The following is a 27,582-nucleotide window of genomic DNA, read 5'->3' on the forward strand; positions in this document are numbered from 1 at the left end:
TATATTCTCTGTGCACCCATGCTGTTCTGTAGAAGCCCACATTTGTTACCAAGTGGACACACATACACAACAGCATCCTGTCAACTGAGGAACTGTCAGTCACATTAAGCATTAGAAGTAATTAAAGATGTTTCTCTTTGGCTAATTAGTCAGTTCTCCTCCATTTTTCACCTATTTATTTGTTTTTTTATATACCTAATATATACTTATACTTGTGTATCTGCTGACACCAACTACCAAATCCTTTTGACTCTCTCCAATTCTCCATGCTCACGCTTGATGCTGTGTCTTACTAGCAGCCATGGTTCAGTTTAGATGTGTTTTTGTACCCTCTCAGTTCAATAGTGTGTGATGTGTCTGACAGCACTGAAATACAACGACAAGAGGTGGAAGCGGACATGGGGCTCTTTGTTTTCACAATGCAGAGGTTAATCAACATGGATTTGAAGGGCATGTCAAGAGGCGGTCTGAGTGAACTGAACTGAGACCGAATTGGGATCTCCTCGAGGTGGTTTGATCTGTTTCAAATGTGCTTGTGTTTTCAACACTGCAGGCTGTAAACACTCAGTAATAGAAACTGTGCCGATTCATTTTTTAAGAGCAACAGCCAGTGGGGACAATAAATCACATTGCACTTGGCTGAACAGCATTGTAAATGTGGTCAGTCAGTAGAGTAGGAAAATTCACTGAGAGCTTCCCATTTATCTGGATATGAAACTATAAACTTCTTTATTGAATGATATCCAATCAGTGTATAGATTTCCAATCCAGAATTTCAGCAGAATTGGACACGTCTGCTATTGGTAATGTTGATTTTCAGAGGTGGAAAACATTCTTTGATTTGCTCTCTTGGATTAAATAGCACAACAACAAAAACATGTGTAACATATTAAAATGTGCTTGAAATTAAAGACATGTTTGACATCTTACCAAAGACTTCATCTTGTGCTTGTTCAGGTTCTTCTGCTGCTGCTGCTGCTGCTGCTGCTGTTTGCTCTGCTTCGGGTTCAGGTGACGAAGCCTTTAATAGGAGCACAAAAACAGATTAAAGAGGTGAGGCACAGAGGTACCATGGCAACAATGCACAGACAGAGACCAACATAGAGAAAGATAACATGAAAGAGAGAGAGAGAGAGAGCGCGCGCGTCCCACACAGATTGTACTATCACCCATTTGTGCTTTTGGGCTTTGTAATAGCAGCACAATTATTCTCAGACCTGTTCATTTAACAATCAAAAGAACATGCAATCTGAGATTTTCCCATTTCTGATCCCCTGTCTAAGCTGTACGTTTCATCAGGATTTTAAAGAGGGCAGCTCCATATGCAACCATTTATTTCAAGTGTGCTAGTTAAAATTTCACATGGTTGCATTTGCACAAGTGCATGATGATCGTTAGGCTGTTTCGGTTCCCCTCCGGCACAGGTAAGGCTCAAGTAGTGCTTTTTCTCCTTGTCCTTCTCCTGCTTTTCCTCCCCTGCTGGCTCCCTAACCTCCTTCTGTCTGCCCGCACTTCTATGAGCACTGATGATGAAACACATAAAACAATCTATTTAACTGTTACTGTGTTTCTAAGATGAAGCAGTATATGGCATATAATAAAACCAAAACAAAACAAAGGGAGGATGGAGAGAGGCACACATCAGAAATTGGTGTTTTTCATTTGCCTCATCATGGGAAAGCCCCGTGTCAGAATGAGGCAAGACATAATCAAAAAAAAAACAGACAGACGTAGTAGGTGAAAAGTTAATTTGCCAACAGTCTACAATCACAGGCCCAACTTAACATTGCTATCTTTAATCTTTGTCTTTGAGCTGACAAGTCCCCTTGAAAAAATGTGTAGTTAAAACAGAAACTAGATGACAGCTGGGACTGAGTTCCCTGTGTCAGGTGGTGGTGCACCTCCCCTTCAGGGACTCATTTAATCCAAACACTGGGATTTCATTAAAATGTTCTGCATTGTGATCACATCTGTCTAAAATCCCATGGTAGTCAAAAAACATATTCAGTATTATTAAGCACCAATAATCATCAATAATCATCAGTCATTTCTCAGTCATGGATCTTTGCCAGTGCAGTGAAACAGTTTATTGAGCTGCTGTCTCTAAAGCCAGCTGCAGATGAAGATGGGAACCTGGGAGTTTGACACGCGGTGCAAGAAAACGAAACAGAACTAATTAAAAACTGTCAGCGTCAAGATGCAGATCAGAGATGTTTGTTGCGTTATGTTTGCCTTGTAAGGTTTTGACAGCAATGTGATAGTATCTCACCCGCACTAACAGCTTGAAAACATAGGAATTAAATGACATAATTACTGTAGTTGAGTAAAAACATAGCTGTATTATCAAGCTTTTCACAGATCTGTTCTGATTCAGGTTGTCTTTTTAACTCCAATATTATGTGAGCTAATGATTGTATCCACCTGTACTGATACCTGTGAGTCTCTGGCTGCCACTTATCACAAGTAAAATCAGATTCTGTAATATTCTAATTATTGGCTCAGTGTGAACTGAACTGTATATGCAATTCCTAATCCTCAAGTTTTGTGAAATCCTCTTACAGATTCCCTCCTTCTCTCTGGTGACAGCGAACGCCAATATCCCCTGTTTTCACATCCGAGTGGGTGTGCCAACATGGGGAATCAACACAGGCAGCGAGACACGCCGGGCACATGGCTCATCATTACATGAGCATGCAGAGAAGTGCAAATCTAACACAAGCACTTCCTAATATAAATCATGTTGACGTCAATAAGTAGGCTACATTGGAAATGTGTCCTTCCACTTATGTTATTGCTTTGGTATGAAAAGAGAATGTTCAGTAGGTACTTGATTCAGATTGAATTATATGAACAAAATAAAAATCCAATTAGGTCCCAACATGTCCCATCAGGCTCTGGTCACGTATCCACCTTCCACTTCAAAGAGTTTAATAATCAATACTGTATATCTGTGATTGGCGATAATGATTAACCTCATAATTGCCTTGATTGCATTTATGTTGTAACTTGTTTGTAGTACTGAATGGCATTGAATGCAACAGCACTTCAATTAGCTGATTTTAATGAAGTGCTGTATGTGCTGCACTATGATTAAACACAGATCAACTGAGACAGAACAAATCATTTAGTTCAGTTTCACAGTCAGTGAGATAAATTATTGGTATCTTGCTCATAAGGTAATGTAACATGACAAGCCGTATCTTGTTAATGAACACAGCATTTCAGATTTTCTTTTTGTTGTCTTCTCTGGTTTAAAGAGGGAGGAGCTGAACTAAACCCACACCGATCAGGATTTAGCAGCATCTGAATAAGAATCTGATGACCTTCGCAGGGGGGTCGCTTGATGACCGTTGATCACTTTGCAATCACATGTCTTATTCAGTCATGAATTGAATTTAAGGTTACATTCATATGGAACTAATTGTAAGGGAGTTTTTTCACTGGGTGTTATTAATTATCCTTCCATCATGCATGTTCATTTTGCATGAATAAAAACTTTAATATCTCAATTTGAACTACAACAACAGAAAATGATTATCTAAAGCCCCTCCATCAGTGTTATTGTAGACAGAAAATTCTGGCGAGATAAAGAATATGCACTGATAAAACTTACATCATCATCATCATCATAATCTTATTCCTGCAGTATTTTTTTCCATCGTTAAACCACTCAGCAATAAACTATTGTTGGATTTTGTCCACACACCCACACTGCTGTCTTATCTCTCTTTTCAGTCTCAAACTTTTTGTAAGTTTAGAAAACTTTTCAATACAAACAGCAAATCCACATTTCAGGGGTTGAATGGAATTGAACTCATAGCTTTGGATGCTGAGCTGATTCATGGGGTGCATGTGCAGTTACTGGCATTTCATTTTGACACAGTTAAAATGACAACAGCATTTTGGAAACTTAGTGAACAAAACTATGAAATAACAATTAGTGTCCATGGGCTGGATATCATATATCTTTCAAAACACCAGGAGCCTCCTGCAACCAAAATCATTCTACTATTTGATTTTTTTCCCACTGTATCTCTGGACTTCAGGAGACAATGGGAAGAAAAGGAACAAAAAATGCAAGCACTTTTGCAAGTGAATCAGAGCTGCAACTCGATGGCGTCCATGGGCAGCAGCTGTCAGCATGACTTCACACCTGCTCGTCACTGCTGGCTTACAAAATAGAGCTCTTGTTGAGCAGAGCTTCTAGAGAGGCTGGTGCTCTGCTGGAGACAGGGACCCTGGGGCATGTAAAGGAGATCAGGAAAGCCACTTAATAGGATCACACATGTCAATTAATCATGTATTCCTGAGAGCCTGACGACATATTATTAGCACCACTTACAACCTCCATGTTTCACCCATGTTCCTACAACTTAACGATAAGGACGAGTGACCTTTTCCATGTGTCCACATTCAATCACCACCTTAGCAAAATGTAGAGGGTACAGCAGGTCTATCAAGGTTTGGATTTCTCCACACGTTTAAGCGTTATCCACTGGACTGCAATAAGAGTGATGCTCTGCAAAAGTCATGAGGATGGTGTAGCTTCTAAATGGATTTTGTGGCAGTATTTGTGAATATCGTTGCATTTGTTAGCATATACCCACGATGGCTTATTATTTCCCCTAGTAGCAACCAAGCTTTTTCCAGGACTATAGGGACTGAGGAGTGCTCCTACTGTATTAGTATTTGATTAAAGTTGGATCTAAACATATAAGAATATAACAATTCAACAATTTAAGATATTTCTCTCCCAACAAACACAAAACTGAATTTGATGAGCCGACACATGTTGTCCAATGTCACAAATTCCTCCATGACTAATGGAGAAAACAGCGGCAGATGGTGCAGCTGGCCTTACACAGATTCCCACTCATGCATGTCCCGTAATCACTTTCCCTATTCCCCTCTGTATTTCTGTTATCTCGGCGGTGGACTATGATTGAAGGTTTCCAAAAAAGAAAAAGAAAAAAAAAATTGCCCTACTGTCAGGCATTTTGTGACAACTCTAACAGCATTTTTCCCAGTCCCTGAGTCGCAACTTGACCCTGGCTGTTATCAGAGTTATGGCTTACATTACCAGCTCGGTGGTGCTCTTGGTTTCAGAGAGATTTACATTCCAGTAACTGGCCTGAATGACCTGCGATAGCTTTCCACATTAATCCCTTAAAAGCCTCTTCTCCTGCAACATTAAAAGTGAAAATGTACTTTTTAAAAATATGGGCATGCAAGCTAAGCAGCTAAACATTTAGAGGAGTAGAAAAGTCCAATCTTCCACAGTTTCTTATAACGCTAAGGTTAATCAGATAAAATATAAAGAGCATGTCCTCCACACCTGATACCTTCAACAAAATTCTCGTTTCAAAATAAACAAAATAAATATTAACATCAAAAGTTCAGCCACAGGCAGAATTTTCATCCAACTCATGGATATAATGTTGATTTAATTAGCTGCTTGCTACAGCCCATTACTCATACCAGCTGTCATTTCAGCTAGAGATGAGGAGTCAGCTCTGTGTACCTCTGTGAGGAATCAAGAAATCCTCTGTTTCCAAAATTAGTAAGAATTCATCACTGAACATGAACTGCAAATGAGTGGACAGCTTGACAAGTGTAGGCACATAACTAAGAAGATTATAGGGCTCAGCAAGAAGTCACTTACAAGGACCTTTATTGTCTGGGCTGTTTCAAAATGATATCGCTTAAGCAATATTGTGGCCAACGTGTGTGAGTCTGTTTGTTGCTTGTTTGTTGGGTGTGTCATGCCGAGGCTATAGCACACTTTGCCAAGATGGTTGCCACTTCAGCTCCACTTCAGCTGTGTGTGGTCACCATTCAACATGGTATATAGGCTTAAATGTGCTGAAGTACTCTTTGCATTCAAGTAGAGACAGGGGGAAGGAGAGTGCAGTGATTTCAACAACGTTCAGGCCTTGACTGATTTGGTACTTTCAAAAGGAATCTACGTTCCTCCTCTTATCTGTTGTTTGGTGATAGCTGTGCCCTTCAGTGTTTCATCCTGTCCACACTTGACACATGGAAGACAGATGGGCCATGCACATTTCATCTCACCTTTACACTGAGGTATAAAACAGCACTAAACCCAGAGAAGTCTCTGTAGCTCTGCCCTCAAAGGGCTGCGTTCATACTATAATAATGTTCATCAAATGTCAAGAGGACAATCAAATATCTCCAACATTCATCTATTATTTAGAGCTGGGAGAAGATTCAATTTATCTAATAAGGGCCAAACTCTCATGGGGCAGAAAGATAACATTCAGAAATTTTGTGGATCTTTTGGTTTAAGTATTTCTGAAGCTTGTAGTCTGCAAAATACAAGGTCACAGAGCAGGGACAATTCTGATACTCAGTGGATTTGGTCAACATATTATGATGCAGTGACAACTCCTTTAAAAAGACAAAACTTGCAGTAAGTACACACAGAGAATAAGCTGAATCATATCAGTGCAGATACAGTATGGGATGGGATGTTGTGAGTGTAGTTATGATTCAGATGTGAGTCTCTGTGTGGACATATCTCACACAGATGAACAGGAGAGACAGGAACAAGCCTGCTGGGTTGGTCACAATACACAGATGGCTTTAATTGGGTACAACAGTAGCACTGCTGGGCCACAAGCTGAGCCTCGAGCAGGCCTCAAGCTCCCTCATCTGGAGACTTGAGTCTTCATTACAGAAAGTTTCAGTGCTGAAGATGTGTCATAATCATACACAGAAGAATTGACAAAATAATAATTAAAATCGTATTGTGAAATTTCACAGCTCACCTAATCTCTTTAACATGCTGGCTTTTGAGCTGTACAGTACAAACATTAAAAGAAAAAGATGTCAAATCCAAACACGCTTTGTCACCTACTGTAGCTTGTTTTGAGAGTAACACACGGTGGTAAATTTGTATTTGTTTAATTTAAATGAGCGTTGCCAGGCAATACACAGCAACATGTGTATTTAGTGTTACTATTATATTTGTCAAGCACATTAGTTAGCTCTTACCCAAAAGAACACTCAAAAATATGTTTTTGTTAACATTAATGTATTTTTGAAACTAAACCCAGAGTTGGAACAAATAAAAGAAAACAATGGATGGCCAACATAGATTATATCACTAATGAACTCATTCATTCATGAGTGAATAGCTTTGAATATACATATTATTTGCTAGTTAAAACAGCTGTTTAAGTGTTTTTGTGTGTCCACCTTGACACAACATACAGTAGGCTACCTGATCTATTTCTCCATCAGGTCCTGTGTTTCACAAAATGAATGACATAATCTCATTTTTCATCTGCTGTATGTACCTAAACTGTATCTTTGACTTGAATGGGAGTTTTTGACCCCATTGTGCTACAGACTACTGAATATAGTTAGAGCAACAGCTATCATGTAGCAAGACACTTTTTTCAAATAGTTTTTAGAGTCAAGTTGAGGAACATGACAGCTGCAATGAGCCATTGAGTCAAAATGCTGTATGTCTCTGGCTGCACTGCATTCTGGTCCTTTTGTTATTGTCAGTGGAGAAATTGCTTTCTGTCTTAGCTGTGACAGATCCATCTCTGACTGCTGAGGAGCAGCAGAAAATGGTCTAGATGAAATATATATACAGTATACTATGACCTCGACACCACATCCTGATGTTCAGTGTTAATGTCTGACTTAGGCCCACACAAAAAAATCCTTTCACAAGGGCTGGGCAGGAAGTAACACAATCATTAGTGTGTCTGGCTGACTAAACCTGCAAAAATAGATGTTTAAAACAGTGGATGAATTATGATCTATATTTTTATTTCCTAGCGTTTATTGTCAACCAAGTGGGTAAGCTCATAAGAAAATGCAAAACAGAATTACGCAGTGACAAATTTTGTTTCATTCGTTGAAGAATTTGTAACTCACAGCAAGTACAATTGGTGCGATATGAGCAAACCACACTACTGTACCTACTTCAGTGCTGACTGCCCACCATTCAGGGGAGCAGGTAATAAAGAAGAGGACCAAGACTAGTATTACCTAATTATTCTGTTATTGTACCTTCCATTCTTTAGTCCTGAATTCAAATCCCTTCATACACAGACACATTATAAATGTCTGAGCGAGCTTTGTGCCTCCGTTTGTACAAGAATTGAGGAGCAGGGCCCTACAGAATGTTATTATCCAGTGATTCCTCGTGGGATTTAAGGCTCTAAAATATCAGCAGTGTGAGGCTTTGCAGCAGCTGAAAGACGAGACATTTTGCCGGAGAGGTAGAGGTACATTGCAGCCTTCCTTAAATGATATGAAATTGGGTGAGGGATCACGACTCAGACAACAGCATCTAAACACAACCCACCCAGCTCTGTCACACTCTGTTCTTGCTTGACTGTCACTATGACAACTAGCTGTTTTCTTCATGACCTTAAAATTGACTTTGATGTCATGATAACCGAGAAGAAAGAAATAGGAAAAACAAATATAGATACAGAGAGGTATTATAGTATATATGTTGTAGTTAAAAAAGCTGAATACACAGAGCAGCTTTTGTGCGACATGCTGCTCTAACACTTCGCCTGTCAGCTTCACACTTGACTAATTAATCCACTTCTCTGGCTCCTGCTCTCCTCTCTCCAGAGTGTGCTTTGCAGGCAAAGGAAACAAATCATCTGTGGGCTGAGCCATCAGCCTCCCTGCTGGTTAGGGTTCTCTTCCTCCCCAGCACGCCAACATTACACTCTGCCCCGAAATGGGCGCCAGACCACAAAGGCAAACTGCAGATTGATGCTGCTGCCCACTGCCTCAGACACTGGCTTTTTTCCCCTCATTGCTCACAGTCTGGAGTTAGCTTCACTCACAACAAGTTTGCATCCTCTGCAAATGATTGCAAATGATCTGATTGCAGCCTCAGCCGCAATGGTCCAAACTCATTATATCCGCTTTGATTTCGAAAAGCTGTCACAGACAGGACCTAAACAAGGCTGGGGTTAATTACGTGATGTCATAAAATTGCATTACTGTCCCGGTTTGAGCCTGATCCTCCCCCGTAATCTGTGTCCAAGAGCAGTGTCTAGCCCCTCTCATTTCTGCAGAAAGATGAGTCCAAAAAATCTCTCAAATACATTTACTCTATTTAATTACAGCGCTCTTAGAGGGAGACATTCTTGGTCAAGTACTCACTCTGAGCCACCTTGTTTCCTTGCCAATTAAAAAAGCCTATTGTGAGGTACTTGACATAACTTTGTTTATGAATACAAAAGAGGAAAATTGCACTTAATTTGCCACCATGTCTTTTCAACTTTGGAGTGTAAACTCACCGATTCATCCTGACACGGTCAAGTGGGATAATTCATTTTGTTCTGCCCACTGACTGAAGAAAATCCTCTGACTGCAGAAAACACAACGCATCAACCAGCATAACATCTCCCTATCTGAGGCTTTAATTCATTAGACTCCACAGCAATACACAATTTAAGTGCACTGAAATATAAAAAAAACAAAAAACAAACTGTACTTTCTGTCTGGTCTTTTTAGGGAACAAAATGTTACTGCAGCAAAATAATGACTTGCAGGTGTATGGATGGTCAGTTATTAATGTCAGAGGGCTGAACCTCGCCAGCATCCTGATAATCACGGCCAGAGCTAATGGTTAAATGAGATGTGTACCTGGAGAGGGGGTTTAGCGTCAGCCTTGATGCACACAATCATCTATTTACTCGCCCCAGTTAGAACGGGTTCTCCTGTCGAGCATTGTTGTGGCGAGGCTCGCGGTTTCAAGGGGTTATTACAGGGCGGCACACAAGAGCCATGGAGACTCATCATGCATCGAGTGTTGCCATGGCAACCAGCCATTAATTAAGAGTGGGACACTGACGGTTACAGAACAGCGATTTAACATCCAATATATTAACCAGCGCATAAGCACTTTAAAAAAAAGGCTATTCAAAATGGGTCAGTGTGCAGGGTTTTTCACAATAAAAGCCTCATAAACAACAAGGTTTTTCTACATGCACAATGCATGGTACTTGCTCCTGGTGTGATAATAGATGCATAGATACCCAGAAATTGACAGTATCGTCCACTCAACCTTCACTCGGTCACCTCTTCACAATAAAAGTCATCTTATAAAGTGATAAGAAGGTGCATTATTCATCGGTTACTGCTCCTCCAAATGTTTGAGAGATGAGTTTAAGTCTTGGCTGTGGCACTGTGACTACCAAACAGCTTGGATTTGTGATCTGAGCGCCTGAGGTGAGAAAGTAAGCAATTGTAACCTCAGAAACAAATCAATTCACTTGTAAACATGAATAAAAACATTCCGCACATAATACATTAATACCTTTGTGCTGGATTACATAGTTTTTTGGTTTTTTTTCAAAAGCAATTCAAGACAGACACGGTGTGAAGTGGTTTACTGTAATAGTCTGAGTGAGGCTCAGTGAAGGTAATAAATCAGTTTGAGTGAAGGAGTCTGAGCTTGTCTGCAACACAGTCCAAAGTCCTGTTGATAAAGGCCAGTCAGTGTTCATGTTGATAAGGCTTCAATAAAGTTTTCCAACACATGCTACATTCCCATAGCACAACTGGCAAAATGCTTGCATGTGTGCACACATATTTCTAATGCACAAAACAAGGCAGGAAAGCAGCTCCAGCACAGTGAGGACTCTTACCTTGCTGTCAGTGGGGAACTCCCTCTTTCCTAGATGCTGGCCCATGCTGCTGACAGAGACTGGAAGAGAAAGAGACAGAGTTTAGACTAGGACAAGACTGTAAGCAGCATATGAAGACGACCTACACCTCCTTATCTACCTCTTGAGTCGATGGGATAAACTCTATCATTGCACACAGTGATAAAAACACGCATCACTTTGAACTAAATGCGAACATGCAGTATGTAAAAATGATTTAGCTGTGCAATTCTCACTCCAGTAGGAAATCAAGATTGTGGCCGATATCTGTTGTGTCGTGTTAAGTCTTAAAGCCCTCAACGCAAAACTGTGTTCTGCGTAATGTTGCTTCACTTACGTGTGTTGTGACTGAGCAGGATGATGACTATGCAGTCTGAGGCTAAAAGGCTGTTTTTACATTCATCACAGAAGCAGGAACTGTTCATGGGATGACCTTGATAAAATGACTTGGCGAATTCACTTTGAGTCTCAAAGCTACAGTAAACATGGTCCAGAATAGGAACTTGAAAATGTGTGACACGGCAACTGGAAGCCTCTAAAGGAAACATGCAGTGGAAATGGACTTTGTGTTGACTTGAAGAGACAAACCTTTAAAATCAGAAACATTTACCTCCAGATTATCATAGTCCCATGCTTGTTGTACTTCACTTACACACTACAAACAAAATGCAGCAGGCCAGTAGACCCTTTGTTTCAGGCTGTCTTCATCCAGTTGTTTTAGTCTGAGCTGGACTTCAACAGACAGCTTTCACAAGCTTTAGTAACTTGAATGAAATGAGAAAACGCACCAGAGTTTGTCTAAATTGCATCAGTAATGGAAACCCCCAAAGTGTGGAGTCAGTCCCCTGAAGTACTCGGACCAGCTTTGAATTAAAGAGCAAAGTCCTGTTCAAAAACACTTTCTGGCCAGCATCCCCTCTATGTTAAAGTCATCTGTGCCTTCATCTACTCATTTGAATATTTTGTGATAATGGACTCTTTTGCCCTGCTGCTGTAAAACCAGGCCAGGCAGTGATTAATAGCTGATTCATTAATGTCATTATCTCTGAATCTGATACAGTTCTCCACAGCTGACGATTCAGCTTTTTTTGACAGCAATTTGTTATTTTGCTGCAGGGTGCCACTCGTGGCCTCTACTCCATTATCTGCTGCTCTTTTATCTAAAATGTGATGGTCATGGGCAAAAAACTGTTTTCCTTAGAGATGCCCTGATTGATCAGCCATGAACACAGTCTATTGGTTATCATATGTTTTGTTGGCTGAGAGAGCCATTGTGTGCTGTACATAATCCTGTCTTCCACCTTGTTCGCTGAACAGGTGCACTACAGGCGAATGAAAGAAAACATGTCGACCATGTGGGACTTTTTCAAACTGTGAGAGAGTGATATAACGTACGGCATCTGCAATGCATGCCACGGCTGATCGGTATCAGCTGTGGATCTGCTAATCACACTCACAGATGAAGGGAAATCAGTATCAGCGGAAAATGTTTCCTAATGAGACAAAAAGCTACTCAATTACAGCTTTTAATGATTGTAAATCTGACGAAAACAGACGGCAAACTGACTTGACTCAAGAGGAGAACAGCCAAGTCTCTAAGAAAAAAAAAGTCACAAACAAGTCCCGAATGGTTCACTCCCTCTGAAAGAATGGAGGATGGCGTAAGAAGGGCTCAGTCCTCTCCATGTGGAGGAAGTGAGAAATGTCTGAAAAGGAAAGTGAGGTCTCAGATGTGTGAATTCACAGTTCACAAACAACATAAAACCACCAACCAACTATTTGCTGAATATTGCATGAATCAAAATGTCAGCTTTCACCAACCACTCGAGGAAAAAGTCCTCTTTCCTCCTTCACTTTCAAATAATCACAGCATGCATTTGGCTTTTAGGAGATTTGCAGACATCAAGAAAGCCTTTCATCATCTTTGACACCTGTATCTATTTCCTTTTCTGGTTTTCCTTCACTTCGTAACTCGTTGTTATGGAGTATCCCCTGTCAAAAAAGTTTATGCTGAAAATGTTTTAGGCTTATTGATGGTCTGCTAAAGGGTCCACACTGATGTTAGATCAGGCTTCTAACATTATAATTAGCATCACAGACGAGGAGGAAACGCTCCAAACTTTCCAGCCAACGATGTTAAAAAATGATCAGAATTAATTCATGAATGTAGTAGGCTATGTGTCAGAATCATTATTTAAATTTCTCCCACATTCTCCATCCACAGGTCAATCAGTCCAATAAATTAAAATAATATGTTAATAAAGCTGTAAAAAATAAAATGAAAACACATTGCACATTCATGCTCACATGCATGATTAAACACCTTACATTCCTTATCTAACGGTCAAGCAAGGTTAATTAAATACATTGCTGTGCCCACAGTGCACACCGTGAATAAAGATTAACCACTGAGAAATGTTTTCACATCCACTAGGCCTGAACAGGGAGCACTGTTTACCAGGCCGCTGTTTTAGATGGTTTGCATCAGCATCTCTGGGAGGAACAAGTGTGATTAAAAAGCAAAGTTAAAGTTTTGTATAAATATGAAATATCGTTCAAGGTAAACAGAGGAGTAGAATTTGCCACAAAAAAAAAGAAAAACTTAGCACATCTTTAACAATTAGAAACTCTCCCAGGAACTAAAAACACTCATGATGTAACTCTCCTAACAAGAGTGAGTTCCTCTGCAAGATCAATCTCATTATAACATGATGTACTGACGCAGGAGCAGTCATATCTGAAAACAAGTTTGCTAATGAGGGAAATTTAACAGCTCTGAGCATCATCCAACTCTGTACAGACGCATTCATTTGTTTGTTGACTTATTGGTGGAGGTGCTGTTGTTCTATTAAAGCAGAAGTAAGCGGAATATTTGTGTTAATATAAGTCTTAAATAGTTATATCTTCCGACGGCAATCACTTATAGAGTGTTTGGTCCGAAACACGGGTCTGTCAGTCACTCTGCTCTGCTGTAAGCCGAGGAGAAAACTTTCCTTGTATCCTACAACCTTTATCCAATGAGGAGAGAGAACGGCATAAAGGGGCGGTCCTCTCTGTGTGTGCAGCCAAGGGATGCGCGTGTATGTGGTGACGTAGGGACGAGGGCGGGGACTGCTAATTCCATCGGCTGACAGGAAGTTAGCCAAAACGACCGGATCACTTACTTCTGCTTTAATCAGCAGCAGGTGTGCTTATGCCTGTGCCCTCTTGTTTAAAATGCTTTAATGTGATTGTTTTTACTGTATTCTTTGTGTACTGTACTCTATATATGATTATTTATACAACTGGTCAATGTAGATACTTTACATGGTTATACTATGTTATAATGGCTCTATTGGCTCCATGGGCTTTTAACCTCAACCACTCTCACCAACAAGGTAATAGTTCCTAATGCAATGTGATGACCTGAACCAGGTAGACATGGATTGGGTTTTTATTCAACAGTTTAACACAGAGAACTCTGGGAAATAAGACTCATGAATGGTGAAGGAATTACTCTGCTAAAGGTGAGGAAAAGAGGGGGGGGGGGTATAACTCAGGTTGAAAGGCCAGTTACTGCGGCTCATTGCTTTCCCCTCAATCCTTGCAGCCATTCAGTTGCTCAGAATTACACTGACGTTGCTCCAGGCAAACTCTAACCATGTGCATGGATTCAGACAGAGATCACAGGATTGTGGTCTTCAGTGAGACATTTATGTCTCCATACACCACAACTAGGAGCAGACAATCAACATCTTCACGGTGTCGGTGCTACACAGACAAATGATGATGATGATGATGATGTGTATACTATACTGTAGATATCAGCAATGATGCAACAACATCACCATCAGGGAGCCCATATGCACAGTCATCATCCAGTTACTGTCTCTCCTTGTCTGCCCTTTCTTCCAAGAGTGGGTCTGAGTTGTTTGTGACAGTAATGTGTACACAAACCAAGGCATGGAGTGAAGACACCATTTTGTCAATTCCTAGGATGCCTTGACTGGTAAAACAATTGGATAAGTGACTAGAACCAACCACATGTTAACCGCCAGTCACTTCCAAGCTGCTGCTCTGCACTGCTGTGCTGATATTCATTTTTTCTAATCCTGGATATATATTTACTTGTACAATTTTCACTCCGAGACAAAGACAGATGAGGGGTGATTAGGATCTGCCCTCTAGTGGATGAACTTTTTAATCCTCCAGATCTGGGCTGAATGTGCTGCTCCCCCTCTCTGCCGCTCACTGACCAGTGAGGCCTGATACTTGCAAAGCAGCGCTGGAGACTCTTCTATGGAAAGTGACTACGTTTTGATCAAAAAGTTGCAAGATTTGCTGTTCTAGAAGAGCGATTGGAAAAGTTCTTACATGTAAAAGTGGCTAATTTGGCAACATTGCTTGAAGGCTACAGTTAATGATACGGCAGGGCCACCCTGGTGTATTGGGATGGTGCCAACTATTCTCCCCTATACCTCTCTGTTCTGCTAACGTAGACATGACTGTGCATCATACTGTAGTTTCTATCAGCCTGCCAACATCTCAAAAGTGTTGTGCTGGGTCCACCAAGAGCCACTTGAGATGACTTTAACTTTGTGATGTGGTGCATTATCTTACTGAGTCTGAGAGTAGGCCATTGCAAATATGGTGAATTGTGGCTATGAAGTGATTCTCATGGTCAGCACCAATATTCAGAGTCATTAAGGGGTTGGGTGTGCCAAGAAAACATACCGCACACACCGTAACGCCACCGCCACAGGACAATGGAAGTGGAGTCCTGGTGTGGTCTTCTTCTGAACTGGTGTCAGAGTGGTTAACCCAGAGTGGTTATCTGTGTTACTGTAGCCTTTCTGTAAGTTCCCACACAGTGTTTGTGTCAACAGAGCTGCTGCTCACTGCAGGACTGGTTTTTGTTTTCTGCACCATTCTGAGTAAACTACGAGAGTGCCGTGTGAAAATCCCAGTAGATCAGCAGTTTCAGATAGCAACCAGCCTGTCTGGCACCAACAATCATGCCACAGTCAACGTCACATCACTGTAACAAAGAAGGAGCCTTGGTTTATTTCTGTAAAGTTCTCTGGAGACAGATTTTTAAAGCCTCTGTCTCCACTGGTCCTAAACCTGTGATAAAGCCACCAAAGATTTGTAACTTGTGACTTTTATAGGTCAGCGAGCAAGGGTTTAAAACAACTCAGCCCCATAGAGGAACAGTGGAATGAAAAATGTCAAAACTTCCTTTTAAATGCTATTTGTAAACTTGTGACAGAGAGTGGGTTGAATCACAGGTGCCTGTGGTTGAGTCAGAACAGTGACAGAGAGCACAACCATGCAACTACATGGATAAATTGCAGCGAACGATCCGCAGGTAAAACAAAGGGACATAATTACATTGCCAGCAGCTGTACATTCAGTTTAATGTAAAAACTGATTATCCACTGAGGACTGAGTTTGTGTTTGTTGGATGTGGGGATACGTCGCTGCCATTGTATGCGACTGAATGCGAGGCCTTGCAGTCAGTTTCACTCTCGAGTGTTACACAATCAAAGCTGAGATCCTGCAAGGACTTGCAAGAAAAGACTCTTGCATAATAGAGTGTGAGAGAGGGAGAGGCAGAGAGGAGGGGTGTGTGTGTCTGTGTGTTTGTGTTTTTGTTTGAATGTGTATATGTGTGGTACAAGACTGCAATTACACCGCAGCAGCCTGGCCTTTATTTTTTCCTCACACTTCGCCCAGTAATTTACCAAAAGATCGTTAGGTGTTGGAAAACAGACAGTGAGAGAAGAAGTCAAATTGAATCACTGCTTCCCAATTTAACCCATATAAGTTGCTGTTAATTGCTACATGTAGCGTGCAGAGTACATCTTTTGAAACATTTCCATGCCTTTTAAATAAATCATTAGGCTGGGAAAAGCTCCTATTATAGGGTGACTACATGCAGCCCACTATACCTGGGAGAATCCATTACCACTAGAGTCTACAGTGCATATGAGCAATTATATTCATCTGAGCTGTCCATTACCTGAGGCTACTTCAAATCCACATCCTCATAAGCTGCTAATGTTTTTACATCGCCTCAGCACGGATAAGAAATGGGGTTCATTAACTTAAAGTAAAAAAAAAGAAAAACCCTGGATGTTGACATTTAAACAAATTTCCTGCCATATGTCATCTGTTTGCAGCACATACCAGATTACTCCAGCCTTATATCTCTCTTCACCATGACTAGTTCAGGTATCAGCTTTCACACCTGAAATATGGGACATCAAGAAAAGATGCTCTTTCCAAGGGGATAACCAGTGCTTGTATATTTTGCAGGAAAAGATTTGTGACAGCACCAGAGAACAAAAAAAAAGCTCTTCTATGGGTGTCTACTACAAATTTGGTTTGGGGTAACATTTTATTAGCCGATAAAAGGACAATCCTCCTTCTTCTGGGTGATAATAGAGGAGGTAGAGCTATTTATTTCACTGACTGTAGGCCTGTGAATATGAAAGGGATATTACCTTGCTGCAGTATAAATCTTCCTGTCAGGATAATGCAGACAAAAGGGAGAATGGATTACTCTACAACCACCACAGCAATAAAACTCCTGGGAACAATCAGGTATAGAGTGTTACTGGGCTTTGCTTCATCAACCTGCAGTTAGTACATGTTCAGTGATTATGAATGAAAACAAAATAACACTATGACTTCCCCAAATAAAGTGTCAGTGGCCATAATTCTAGTTTTTATAGAACTATGACTCTTGGAAAAAGATGGATGTGAAGAACTGTACAAGTATTTAGCTTTCCCACAAAAGTAGAGGGAAATGGGAATATGAACTTGATGGTGGTTAGATTTTAGTTCTTTTGGGATTTAAGAGGGTTTTGGGGTCTGAGGTTTTAAATGACAGAGGTCACTACAAAGCTTAACACAGGGATGAAGCAGAAAAACATTGTGGTCAGTCAGTGTTGCATAATACCTCAAGGAACCGTGATGTGCGTATAAAAAAAAACGCTTGCTTTCTCATAATACCCCCATAGATTTACACATTCTGTCTGGCGATCATCCTACATTAGTTACAGTTGTTATGATGAAGTTCAAATACAGGTCAGTGATCTTTATAGATCTTTACTTAATATTTTTTGTTTGACTTTTTAATTAGCATCCATTGGAGGATCCGACTGTTGAGCAGATTCTAAAGGAAATGTTGGGAATTCCTACATAATCCCTGAGTTAGCAAGGGAAGCAGCTAGGGAAGGCTGAGAGCATGGGAATGCCAGAAAAATGTAAACCACAATATTTGATCACAAAATACAAGGTGAGCTTTATATAATGTACAACATGGAGATGCAGAGTGACATTTTCCTTCTGATAGTCTTTTCTGAGTCTTATTAATGAGCACAGTAGTGATCAGAACAGCCAGTTTTACATTTAGTGTTCTCAAGAGTCAAATCGCATACAACCATACAAACAAAAAAAACATAATATTGGGTTCTACTTTAATGGAAAAAGTTAAAGGAATCAAACTATGTGCGTGAACTTCACAGATCGGTAAACGCAGTCTCAGAGTAAAGTTTGGCTGCCGGCAGCTAACAGTGAGTTAAAGTTGTTGAGTGAATTCTTTACTCGTGTTTGGACTCTGAATCAATTTTGGATCCATTTCTATATCTACTGTGATCATTTTATCCTTGATGACCTTTCACAGAAAGCTTACACTCAGCTCAATGTCAGCATTTATCATTCTGAGTATCATATGAGCACAAAGCATGATACTCTGTTATCAATGCATACAATCAGTGTACAGTATCTGGTGCAGCAGGATGCTTGTGCACATCTTCAAGCAACTGCGCCTATGTTTCAGTAACATGTCCCCACTGTGTCCATGCTACATGTACATCTGCCTGGCTCTCTCTGCTCTCTCCACTGAATCTCCCTGTGTGGATAAACAGATAAGACCTCAGTCCTCTAAAGCAGTGTCTGGGCAGCCTTCTCTATTCAGCCACGTCTAGTCTTCACACACAGTTCTCTCACACAAAACCTATAATTATGAAACACGTGAAGCCTACGCTGGTGAGGCACTTATCTCCAGAAGATCTGTACCACAACCACAGTTTGCACATCTAATTTGAAAAGAATCGTGAACAACATGCTTCTCGAGATACCACTAAAGCTGGAAGTAGCTGGGACACGTGTTCATCTGTCTGCCGTTGCCTGGTTCCATTGTCTCTCTTTAAGTTTGCTCTTGTGCACGCGAGACAACGACTTCTTTTAACCCTCCAGCTGCCCACAGAGACTGCACTATGTTATGCTCTACTGTGAAAGTCAATTACGTAATGAAAGCAGAGCATGTGTGTGCATGTGTGTGTGGATGGAATAGAGCTGGGGGTGGGGGGCACAAGAGAGCGATGAGATGAGAAATAGCAATAGAGTTACACACTTGCCTATCTACCACGTAAAAGTGTTATAGTCTTAACAAGAGATTTGAATTTGAGGTCAAAGGTCAACATCTGTCCCCAAGGGAGGGCATCTGCCTGTCCACACCACAGGAAGCCTGGTCGGTGTCAGTCCTCTCACTTCCCTTCTCGCTCTTTTTCCTTTAGCCTAGACTTGATCTTTTCCCCAGAACATGTCTATCTCAAGTTTGAAGGTAAAGGTCAAATAGTTTACACCATGTACACACAGTCTGCCATGTCATTCTAATCACTGAACGAACAACCCATCCATAAATGCAAAACATGTGGAAATGTATGGGAGGAAAATAAAAAAACCTTGCCAGATATCTGGGGGCTAAGGTAGGAGACGCCCTATTTCAATTTCAAGCACATATTGTAAAGGACACACCATGTCCTTGCATGTGCTGCCTAAAGACACATCTATGCTTTTCACTTAGCTGAGGACAACTCACTCAGAGTTGGCTAGCTGATGCTAGTTAGCTCTGTATTTCAGGACTCCACTCCACCATCAGTTAAACTGTTCTTGTAGGTGTTGGTGACAACACCTGGTGAGTCATGGAGCACTGAGTTCAAGTGCATTGTTTGGTGTACGTGCTTGCGCTTACATCTCATATTGGCTAGCATCTGTTTAGATGTGCCAACAACACTACTGTTAATGCGCCGAGACCTTGTTCCCTAGAGGTTTGTAAAAGTGGCAGGCTTTACAGCTGTGGTATCAGAAACAAAATGTTATTTCATTTCAATATTTCATGGTGGAGGTTTGGTCCTCTTGAGAAGGCCCTTTGCTTTTCTACAATTTAAATGTTTGCTTTTATAGCTTTCATATGGTTATGAAGTGGTGTTGCCAGGCCCTCACCCACTGGCGATTTGTTTTTTTAATAAAATGTGTCTGCTGACTGTGGCCTACGGTAAGACCCTGTGTTCCCTCGTGGAATTTGCTGTTGGTGCTTGAGGCCCTTTGCAGTCCTTCATCTGACCCCCTTGAGTTTGTTGATGTGAAATTTCTTTCACAGAACCGTGCTCCTTCTCGCCTTGGTGTCTGCTAAGCAAGTGTGTGCTCTCCACACTTGGTCTGTGCGCCCGTTCTGTATCTAGTTTGCTGTAAATGGGCTGAAGGTTACACTGTGACCAAATGCAGCTTATGAACCTAAGGCGCTTTCCACAGTGTATTAGCTCCCAGAGCTTCTGCAAGCAAGGGGGGGTTCCTCTATGTAACACATGTCTCACATAATTTGAGCTTTACATTTTTACTATACTGCAAGAATTTGTAATGTGGATTTTGTTGTCAATATTTTATATTGTATTTGTTGTAAAGTGTACACATACACAATAACATAACATACTGAGACTGGACCTCATCGCTTGGAAGCAAATGCAAAAGTCAGCAACTTGACATTGTAGCTTTCTGTGTCTCTTGGTTGGAGTCAACCACTCAACTGCCAGCTGTTACTTCAACATTGTCTTCTAAACAAAGCAGATACTGTAACTGTTATGTTGAACAAAAGATTTAATGGGGCACTGTAAATTGTATATTCAAGAGCAGACTACATTGAGAGTAACTTTAGCTCCCTTAAGAGAAGAATTGGGTACAAAATCATGTTGTCCTCACAGCTGAGCTGGGCAAAGTGTGACCACAGTTTATCTATTTAAATTTTATGACCACAAATAAAGTTACATGGCAATTTTAGTTATCCATTTGCAAAACATAGTTCCTTTTCTGTGTGGTTCAAATGTATTTTTATATCCACAGCAACTCATCTTCTGTACCAGTGCTCCCGTTTCTTTAAACTAGGAGACAAAACTACTGCAGGTAACACACTGACTATAGATCACCTCACACAACCCCACGTTAAAAAACCCAAACTATCACCAAGTCTTGAAGGCATCAACATACAGTTGATATACGATATGTTTTGTTCAGCATTCCACTGCTCAGTCATAACCTTTCGATCAGGAGCCAGGGCCTGTCACAGCATGCAACACTGAATATTGCTATTAAATCCATTTGCAAATCAGTTTACTGTGAGAGGAACAAACCATAATTTGGAGGAGAGACACAAAATAAGTTTTATTCAACGCACAGAAACACATAATCCATACGGAAGGAAATTCACAACAAATCCCCTGTAATGACTTCACACAGTTTCTCTACAGCCATACACTGCCTGGCCCAAAACAAAAATCACCACCTGGACTTAAAGCAGAAGTAAGTGATATATTTGTGTTAATATAAGTCTTAAATAGTTATATCTTCCGACAGCAATCACTTACATAGAGTGTTTGGACTGAAACACGGGTCTCTCAGTCCCTCTGCTCTGCTCTGAGCCGAGGAGAAAACATTTATCGTATCCTACAGTTTTTATCCAATGAGGAGAGAGAACGGCATGCAGGGCTGTGTGTGCAGCCAAGGAACGCCGTGAATGTGGCGACGTAGGGACGAGGACTGTTATGGTGCGTTCAAGGAAACTCATATTTTTCCGACCGTGAAGTGGTACCAGTTCGATCTGGTACGAGTTCACCGGTCGGAAGTTACGAGTGGCCGTTATAGTGACTTTCACCGGTAAAACAGGTCGGAAAAACACGAGTGGGTTGCCTGAAACGCTACAAAGTCGTAAGTTGTGACTTGAAGCTGTAATTTACGATTTCAAAAGCCTGCCTGGAACGCAGCATTAGCGAAAACGACCGGACCACTTACTTCTGCTTTAACTAAGCAAATAGGTAAGAGCCTCCTCCTATTGGATAATTACTGCATAGGTGATTATCTTTCAGCTGGCAACAAGTTATGTAACCCCAACTGATGCAATGCCTCTCATTTCTTAAACAACCATTTTTAAAAGACACATCCCGTGGTCGTGGAAAAGATGTTAGTCTGTTTGAGAAGGTTCAAATCATTGGCATGCATCAAGCAGAGAAAACAACTAAGGAGATAGCAGGAACTTCTGAAATTGGGTTAAGAACTGTCCAACGCATTATTAAAAACTGGAAGGATAGTGAGGGACCATCATCTTCGAGGAAGAAATGTGGTTGGGAAAAAAATCCTAACTGATCATGATCAGTGATCACTTAAACGTTTGATGAAATCAAAATCGCAGAAAAACAACAGTAGAACTCAGGGCTATGTTTAATAGTGAAAGTAAGAGCATTTCTACACACACAATGCAAAGGGAACTCAAGGGATTGGGACTGAACAGCTGTGTAGCCCTAAGAAAACTACTAATCAGTGAAGCTAATTGGAAAAAAAGACATCAATTTGCTAGGGAGCATAAAGATTGGACTCTGGAGCAATGGAAGAAGGTCATGTGGTCTGATAAGTCCAGATTTACTTGTTCCAGAGTGATGGGTCCATCAGGGTAAGAAGAGAAGCAGATGAAGTGATGCTCCCATCATGCCTTGTGTACAAGCCTGTGGGGGCAGTGCTTTGATCTGGGGTTGCTGCAGTTGGTCAGGTCTAGGTTCAGCAACATTATGTACCCAAAGAATGAGGTCAGCTGACTACCTGAATATACTGAATGACCAGGTTATTTCATCAATGGATTTTTTTCTTCCCTGATGGCACGATCATATTCCAAGATGACAATTGCCACCTTAATGCCAAGATTCATCCGGCTCAAATTGTGAAAGAGTGGTTCACGGAGCATGAAACATCATTTTCACACATGGATTGGCCACCACAGAGTCCAGACCTTAACCCCATTGAGTATCTTTGGGATGTGCTGGAGAAGGCTTTGCGCAGTGGTCCGACTCTCCCATCATCAATACAAGATCTTGGTGAAAAGTTAATGCAACACTGGACGGAAATAAATCTTGTGACATTGCAGAAGCTTATCGAAAAAATGCCACAGCGAATGCCTGCCGTTATCAAAGCCTAACCCTAACCCAATGAAATATTACAGTGGTGGTGACTTTTTTTTGGCCAGGCAGTGTATTATTTTAGGCAGATTGCCCAACCAGAGGAATGCTATGGTCATTGGCACAGCTGTTCAACACTTCTGACTGTCATAATCATATGGCAAAATGTGGGATAAAACCCTGCATTTATACTCATCATGCCGTTACCACATAATCATCTTGACCATCACCACACATAGAATGCAACGCCAGTCTGATTTGGGCATAACGCTTTGAATCAGCGAGGACAGCTGAACTTGGGGCCGAGCGAGAGTCAGAGTTTTGTCAGCTCAGTGACCAGTCAGCCGTGAACTGTAACAGCTCCACCACACACAAGCCATGTTCGCCTGTGGGTTCCAGATGCCTGTCTCCTCCTTGTTGCTGGTGGTATTGGTGATATTAGGGGGAGGAGGGGCGTGTGGGTAAAAACAAACACACAGCTGTTATTGTGCACAACTTTCATTTCTAAAAAAGCTGCAGTGGGACTTAACTCTTGAAAGAGCGCATGCGGCTCTGAGGGGATATTAGACACTAGTGGGGAAACGAAACTCCCAGGGGTCCAATGCTGTGTACAGCTTTTTGCTTTGTTAATTCAAGCATACATTTGTTGTGCTTTGATGTGCAGGGGCACCTCCTGTCACTCCTTGGGGTGTTCTAGTGATACAGCCTCAGGCCTGGAGCTCAAAGCTCCTCTGTGTGAAATGCACAGCCGCCGCCACCTGGGGTTTGCTGCCTAATAATCCACGCTACAACCTCTAGACTTGGATCTGGAAACAAAATATTCAACTCTACCATCTGCTGTGATCGCTATGCGGAGCTGACACATCACAGGCTGTGACGCCACTGCTTCTCTCAGCGTAACACTCCAGCAGACTGGCCACGCCACGCCTTGGGCTAAAAAACTAACTAAACTATGGCGTTGTTGCAAATAGTGATGTTCATATGGCAGGTAATGTGACTCAACCTGTCTGCCAAGAACAGGCACAGACGGGAGGGGAAGTGAGAAAAGAGAGGAAGTTTGCGAGTCTGCGACGGCGGAAGTTGACTAACCTCAGTGTACCTGCAAAACACACGACGGCACATTCACAAAGTGGAAATAACAAAAACTGCACTCTGTACGGAAAGAGATTAGGTAACTTCTCACTTGGGTGTTGGTAAAACTACATTTGAGGCTTGCTGCCATACAGTAAGCTTGTCTTGTTCATAAAGGCAAAGGAATGCCATGCCAGACACGTGACAGCTGAGCAACCCCCTTGGCATTTTCTCTCCTGGCTGAGCTCAGGCAAACTCAGTGACATGCGAGGAATGCAGGTAGTCGTAGGCAAACAGAGCTTTCTCCCAAAAATATGAGAAGGTTAAGCAATAACGGCTGGCATCTTTCTCCGGTAGCACTGGAGGTTTTCTCTATCTAATCCTTGTCATGTCACAAAAACCATTAAACCACACAAAAAGATTTTTATCACTCCAACTCAAATCTGTACCAAAAACAAAATACTAGTATTACCATGTTATCTGTCCATGCTGTGACTGACCTATTGGAGTGAAATTCAAGTTTCATGGTGTTGCTGACATGATGAATGACTCTTCAGTTTTTCAGGAAAAAAACAGACAAAAATGCATCACTTCCTACATGTTTTGTCTTTGCCATGTGAAGGACGACAGAAAAAAGTTGAGGATTAAACACAGGGGTAATTTGTACCAGAGCCAGAGGTTACGTTGCTGAATGTTCCCTTGCCAGAGGACATTGAGGGTGGCAGGCCTTAATAAATAAGTGCAATTCAGACATAAGAAGCCACTCATGTGTGAGCACTTTATTTATAGAGCACATCTAGCAGTGACATCAAGTTAGCATGTCACTACAGCTTTGAGCCCCAATCTTTCCTCCTACAGTATGTACCAGACTGTAAAAAATTAACCTCAGAGCTTATCATGGGATCTTCTCCTCCTGCTGCTGCTGTTACATGGTGCTGAACTTTCCACAATCAGTGTAATGGTACACCACTGCTTTCCATGTTTAAGCTTATAAAATCTAAGATTTTTGTCACAGGCCTTCTGTGTTTTTATGTAAAAGCGGGAAACCAAGTGGAGCTTGCTGCTGCTGTTTATTGCCTAGGATGCAGAGTGATGTAATACTTAATTTCCTCCAGGCTTTACAGTGTATGTTTCAGTCTCCTGAAATGCAACAAACCAGCCTGTTCACTGGTCAAGAAAAACAAACCAACAAAAAAGAAGCAGTAGGCTACTAGAAAACTATAAGCCATGTGGAACAACATTACTAGTTTTGCTAATATGAAACATATTTCTCACATTCAAACTCTGGTATAGGCTACTACAGTATGTAAGCAGCCTAACATTGTAGCCTATTGACCAACAGGTTTGTGTCTGTATTGAGGACTGCAGTAAGACTGTTTTTCCACTGATTGAATGTAATGCAAGTTGTAGGCCTATTTCTTATGTGTTATAATATTAGCCTATATGCAATGACCTTGTGTGCTTGGAATATTTCATTTCAGCACAAACTTCACCAAACCTCTGTAAACAGCCCTGTTGGGTAGGAACTAAAACTGACATGTTCCCCTTTCATAAACAAGGCTTTAAAATCACAATTCAAAACTCAATTCAAAATGTTACCATTTTAAAGTGACACGCATTGGTGCACGTTGTCGTGCCGCCTGCAACACAACTTAAAACATCAAATTAATCTATCAGACTCACTGATAAATTCGGCGTGAATAGCTCACCTATCACGTGTATGTGACGGAGTTAATGCTAAATAACCAGTTTCCCTACCACTGCACCAGCACCTCTGCTGCCACAACACAACCACGTTTCCCGGAAGCAAACACTCATATAAGCAATTACAAAACTGTTTTTCATGAGGTTTGCGTCCTGCTTGGCTTTGCCACGTGCTCGCCGATTTGAAGAGGACCGTCTACTTATTGTCTCCAGGCCTTGACTCTAGATAAACATTATGTATTATATCTGCACTAAGCAGGGAATCGTTTAATTGCCACAAAACCTGGCTGTGATTGGTTCAGGAGAGAGAGGTCTGCAGAAGGGGTGGCGGTGGTGGTTGTAGTAGTGGGGGTGGGCGACCCTGTCAAAGCACATGACAAAGCAGTGACACTGGTGGCAGTGATGCTTATTATTAAAAGACACTAGCTACTACGTAGACTACAGCGATTAATGAACGCTTGTGTAGTAGAGTGATATTATATCGAGCATGGGGTTTTTTTTGGGTTTTTTTTTTTTAACCCCGCAGGTTTCGACGCGGATGTTAACGCAACTGTAAACAAGTCGACGTGCAGAGCGTGTTTACTATCGTTAGAAAAAAAGAAAAGGAAAAAAAAAACAGTCAAGTGGAAGCGACAGTATCCCATCACATGTGTGTAACTGCCCGTACACCGGTTTGTGTTTTTGTTTCCGTGAATTTGACTGTACCGACTGCAAACATACCCTTCTCCGGTCAGTCTGTGTCATGCATCCGCAGCTGAGCCTTGTACTGGATGTAACCAACTGTCAGTCTTCTCTCTCTCTACAGTGGTCGAAGGTGGTCGTCAACAGCATCAATAACGCCTTTTCCTCCCTCCTTTTTATGGTTTCTGTTCGCCGCTTTTATCGCCAAAGTGTCGCCTTTAAAAAAAAGAAAAATAGAAGCAGAAAAAAGCGCATATCTATCTCGCTGCTTCCTGATTTAGTAACAGTGGTGATGATGATGTTTGTAAGGGGTGGGGCGGAATGCAGCTTTTAGTCCGCCAAGAAATGTGTGCTATAAAGGCACGTTGGTGCACGTCTGTGCATGATTAGGAGCTTGTGGTTCGCATAGTGAAGAGGGTTGAATAAACGCGCGAAATCCTTGCATATGATTTTGAAACATGACAGAAAATGAGTCAAATACTCTAGGGTTTACTGAGTCAGTAGGCTAAGTTACGGCTCCTCTCTGCTTTATTGTTGGCACTGGCAGCAGCTCAGCACAACAGGTTTTTTTTTTTTTTTAATGTTCTTACTTGTTTAACAGCCAACAGGTAGTTTCAGTCAGTGTATGGCTCAAACTAAAGGCAGAGACAGAGAAATGAAATTCTATCATTTTCTGCTGGCTGTTTGGCAACATTTCTATGATATAATATGAATTATAGTATAACATTAATTGCAAAGTTATTTCTGATCCAATTGGAAGGCTGTAGGTTGTAAGCACTATGCACATGTACAGTAGCCTACGCTGGCCTGAGAGCTCAACACAAGGCAGCTTAAGAAAACATGTGTAAAAATACACTCATGCTATAAATTCAGAAACATCACATAGGCTAAAGTCCAAGATCACAACACAATCAAGCCAGGTCTGGGAATACAAAAAGTGGCAGACTGGTGCGCACTTTTGTGCAATGCTGATTGACTTTAAAAGCTTGAAGACAGCTACCTGTTAGCAGTGTTCATCATGTAATTTTGTTTGGTTTATTATAACATCAATGTCACATGATTCAGAGAACACTGTAGCCCATGTTTTGTGCTACAATGTGAAACATTGTGCTCATGTCGTCTGTTATCTCATGTTATTTAGTGCTTTTTTCTGAATTGTAGCAGGTGTGTGTGCATTTGAGCTCTAA

The 27,582-nt window shown here is 41.3% G+C and overlaps 1 protein-coding gene across 1 annotated transcript in view; it reads right to left on the reverse strand.

The window, feature by feature from the left end:
• LOC146972463 (myelin basic protein-like) overlaps window positions 1-26,692 on the reverse strand; it is a 47,484-nt gene extending 20,792 nt beyond the window's left edge. Inside the window, exons 1-3 of the mRNA XM_085802698.1 lie at window positions 26,435-26,692; window positions 10,656-10,714; window positions 931-1,021 (exon numbers count right to left, since the gene is read on the reverse strand). Of these exons, the coding sequence (XP_085658824.1) occupies window positions 931-1,021; window positions 10,656-10,700 (136 nt within the window). The 5' untranslated portion in view covers window positions 10,701-10,714; window positions 26,435-26,692. The remainder of the gene's footprint in view (window positions 1-930; window positions 1,022-10,655; window positions 10,715-26,434) is intronic.
• Window positions 26,693-27,582: the final 890 nt, after the last annotated feature.

The sequence above is a fragment of the Trachurus japonicus genome, chromosome 16 (assembly GCF_045865225.1).
Source record: "Trachurus japonicus isolate A0001 chromosome 16, Traja_1.0".
Lineage (NCBI taxonomy): Eukaryota > Metazoa > Chordata > Actinopteri > Carangiformes > Carangidae > Trachurus > Trachurus japonicus.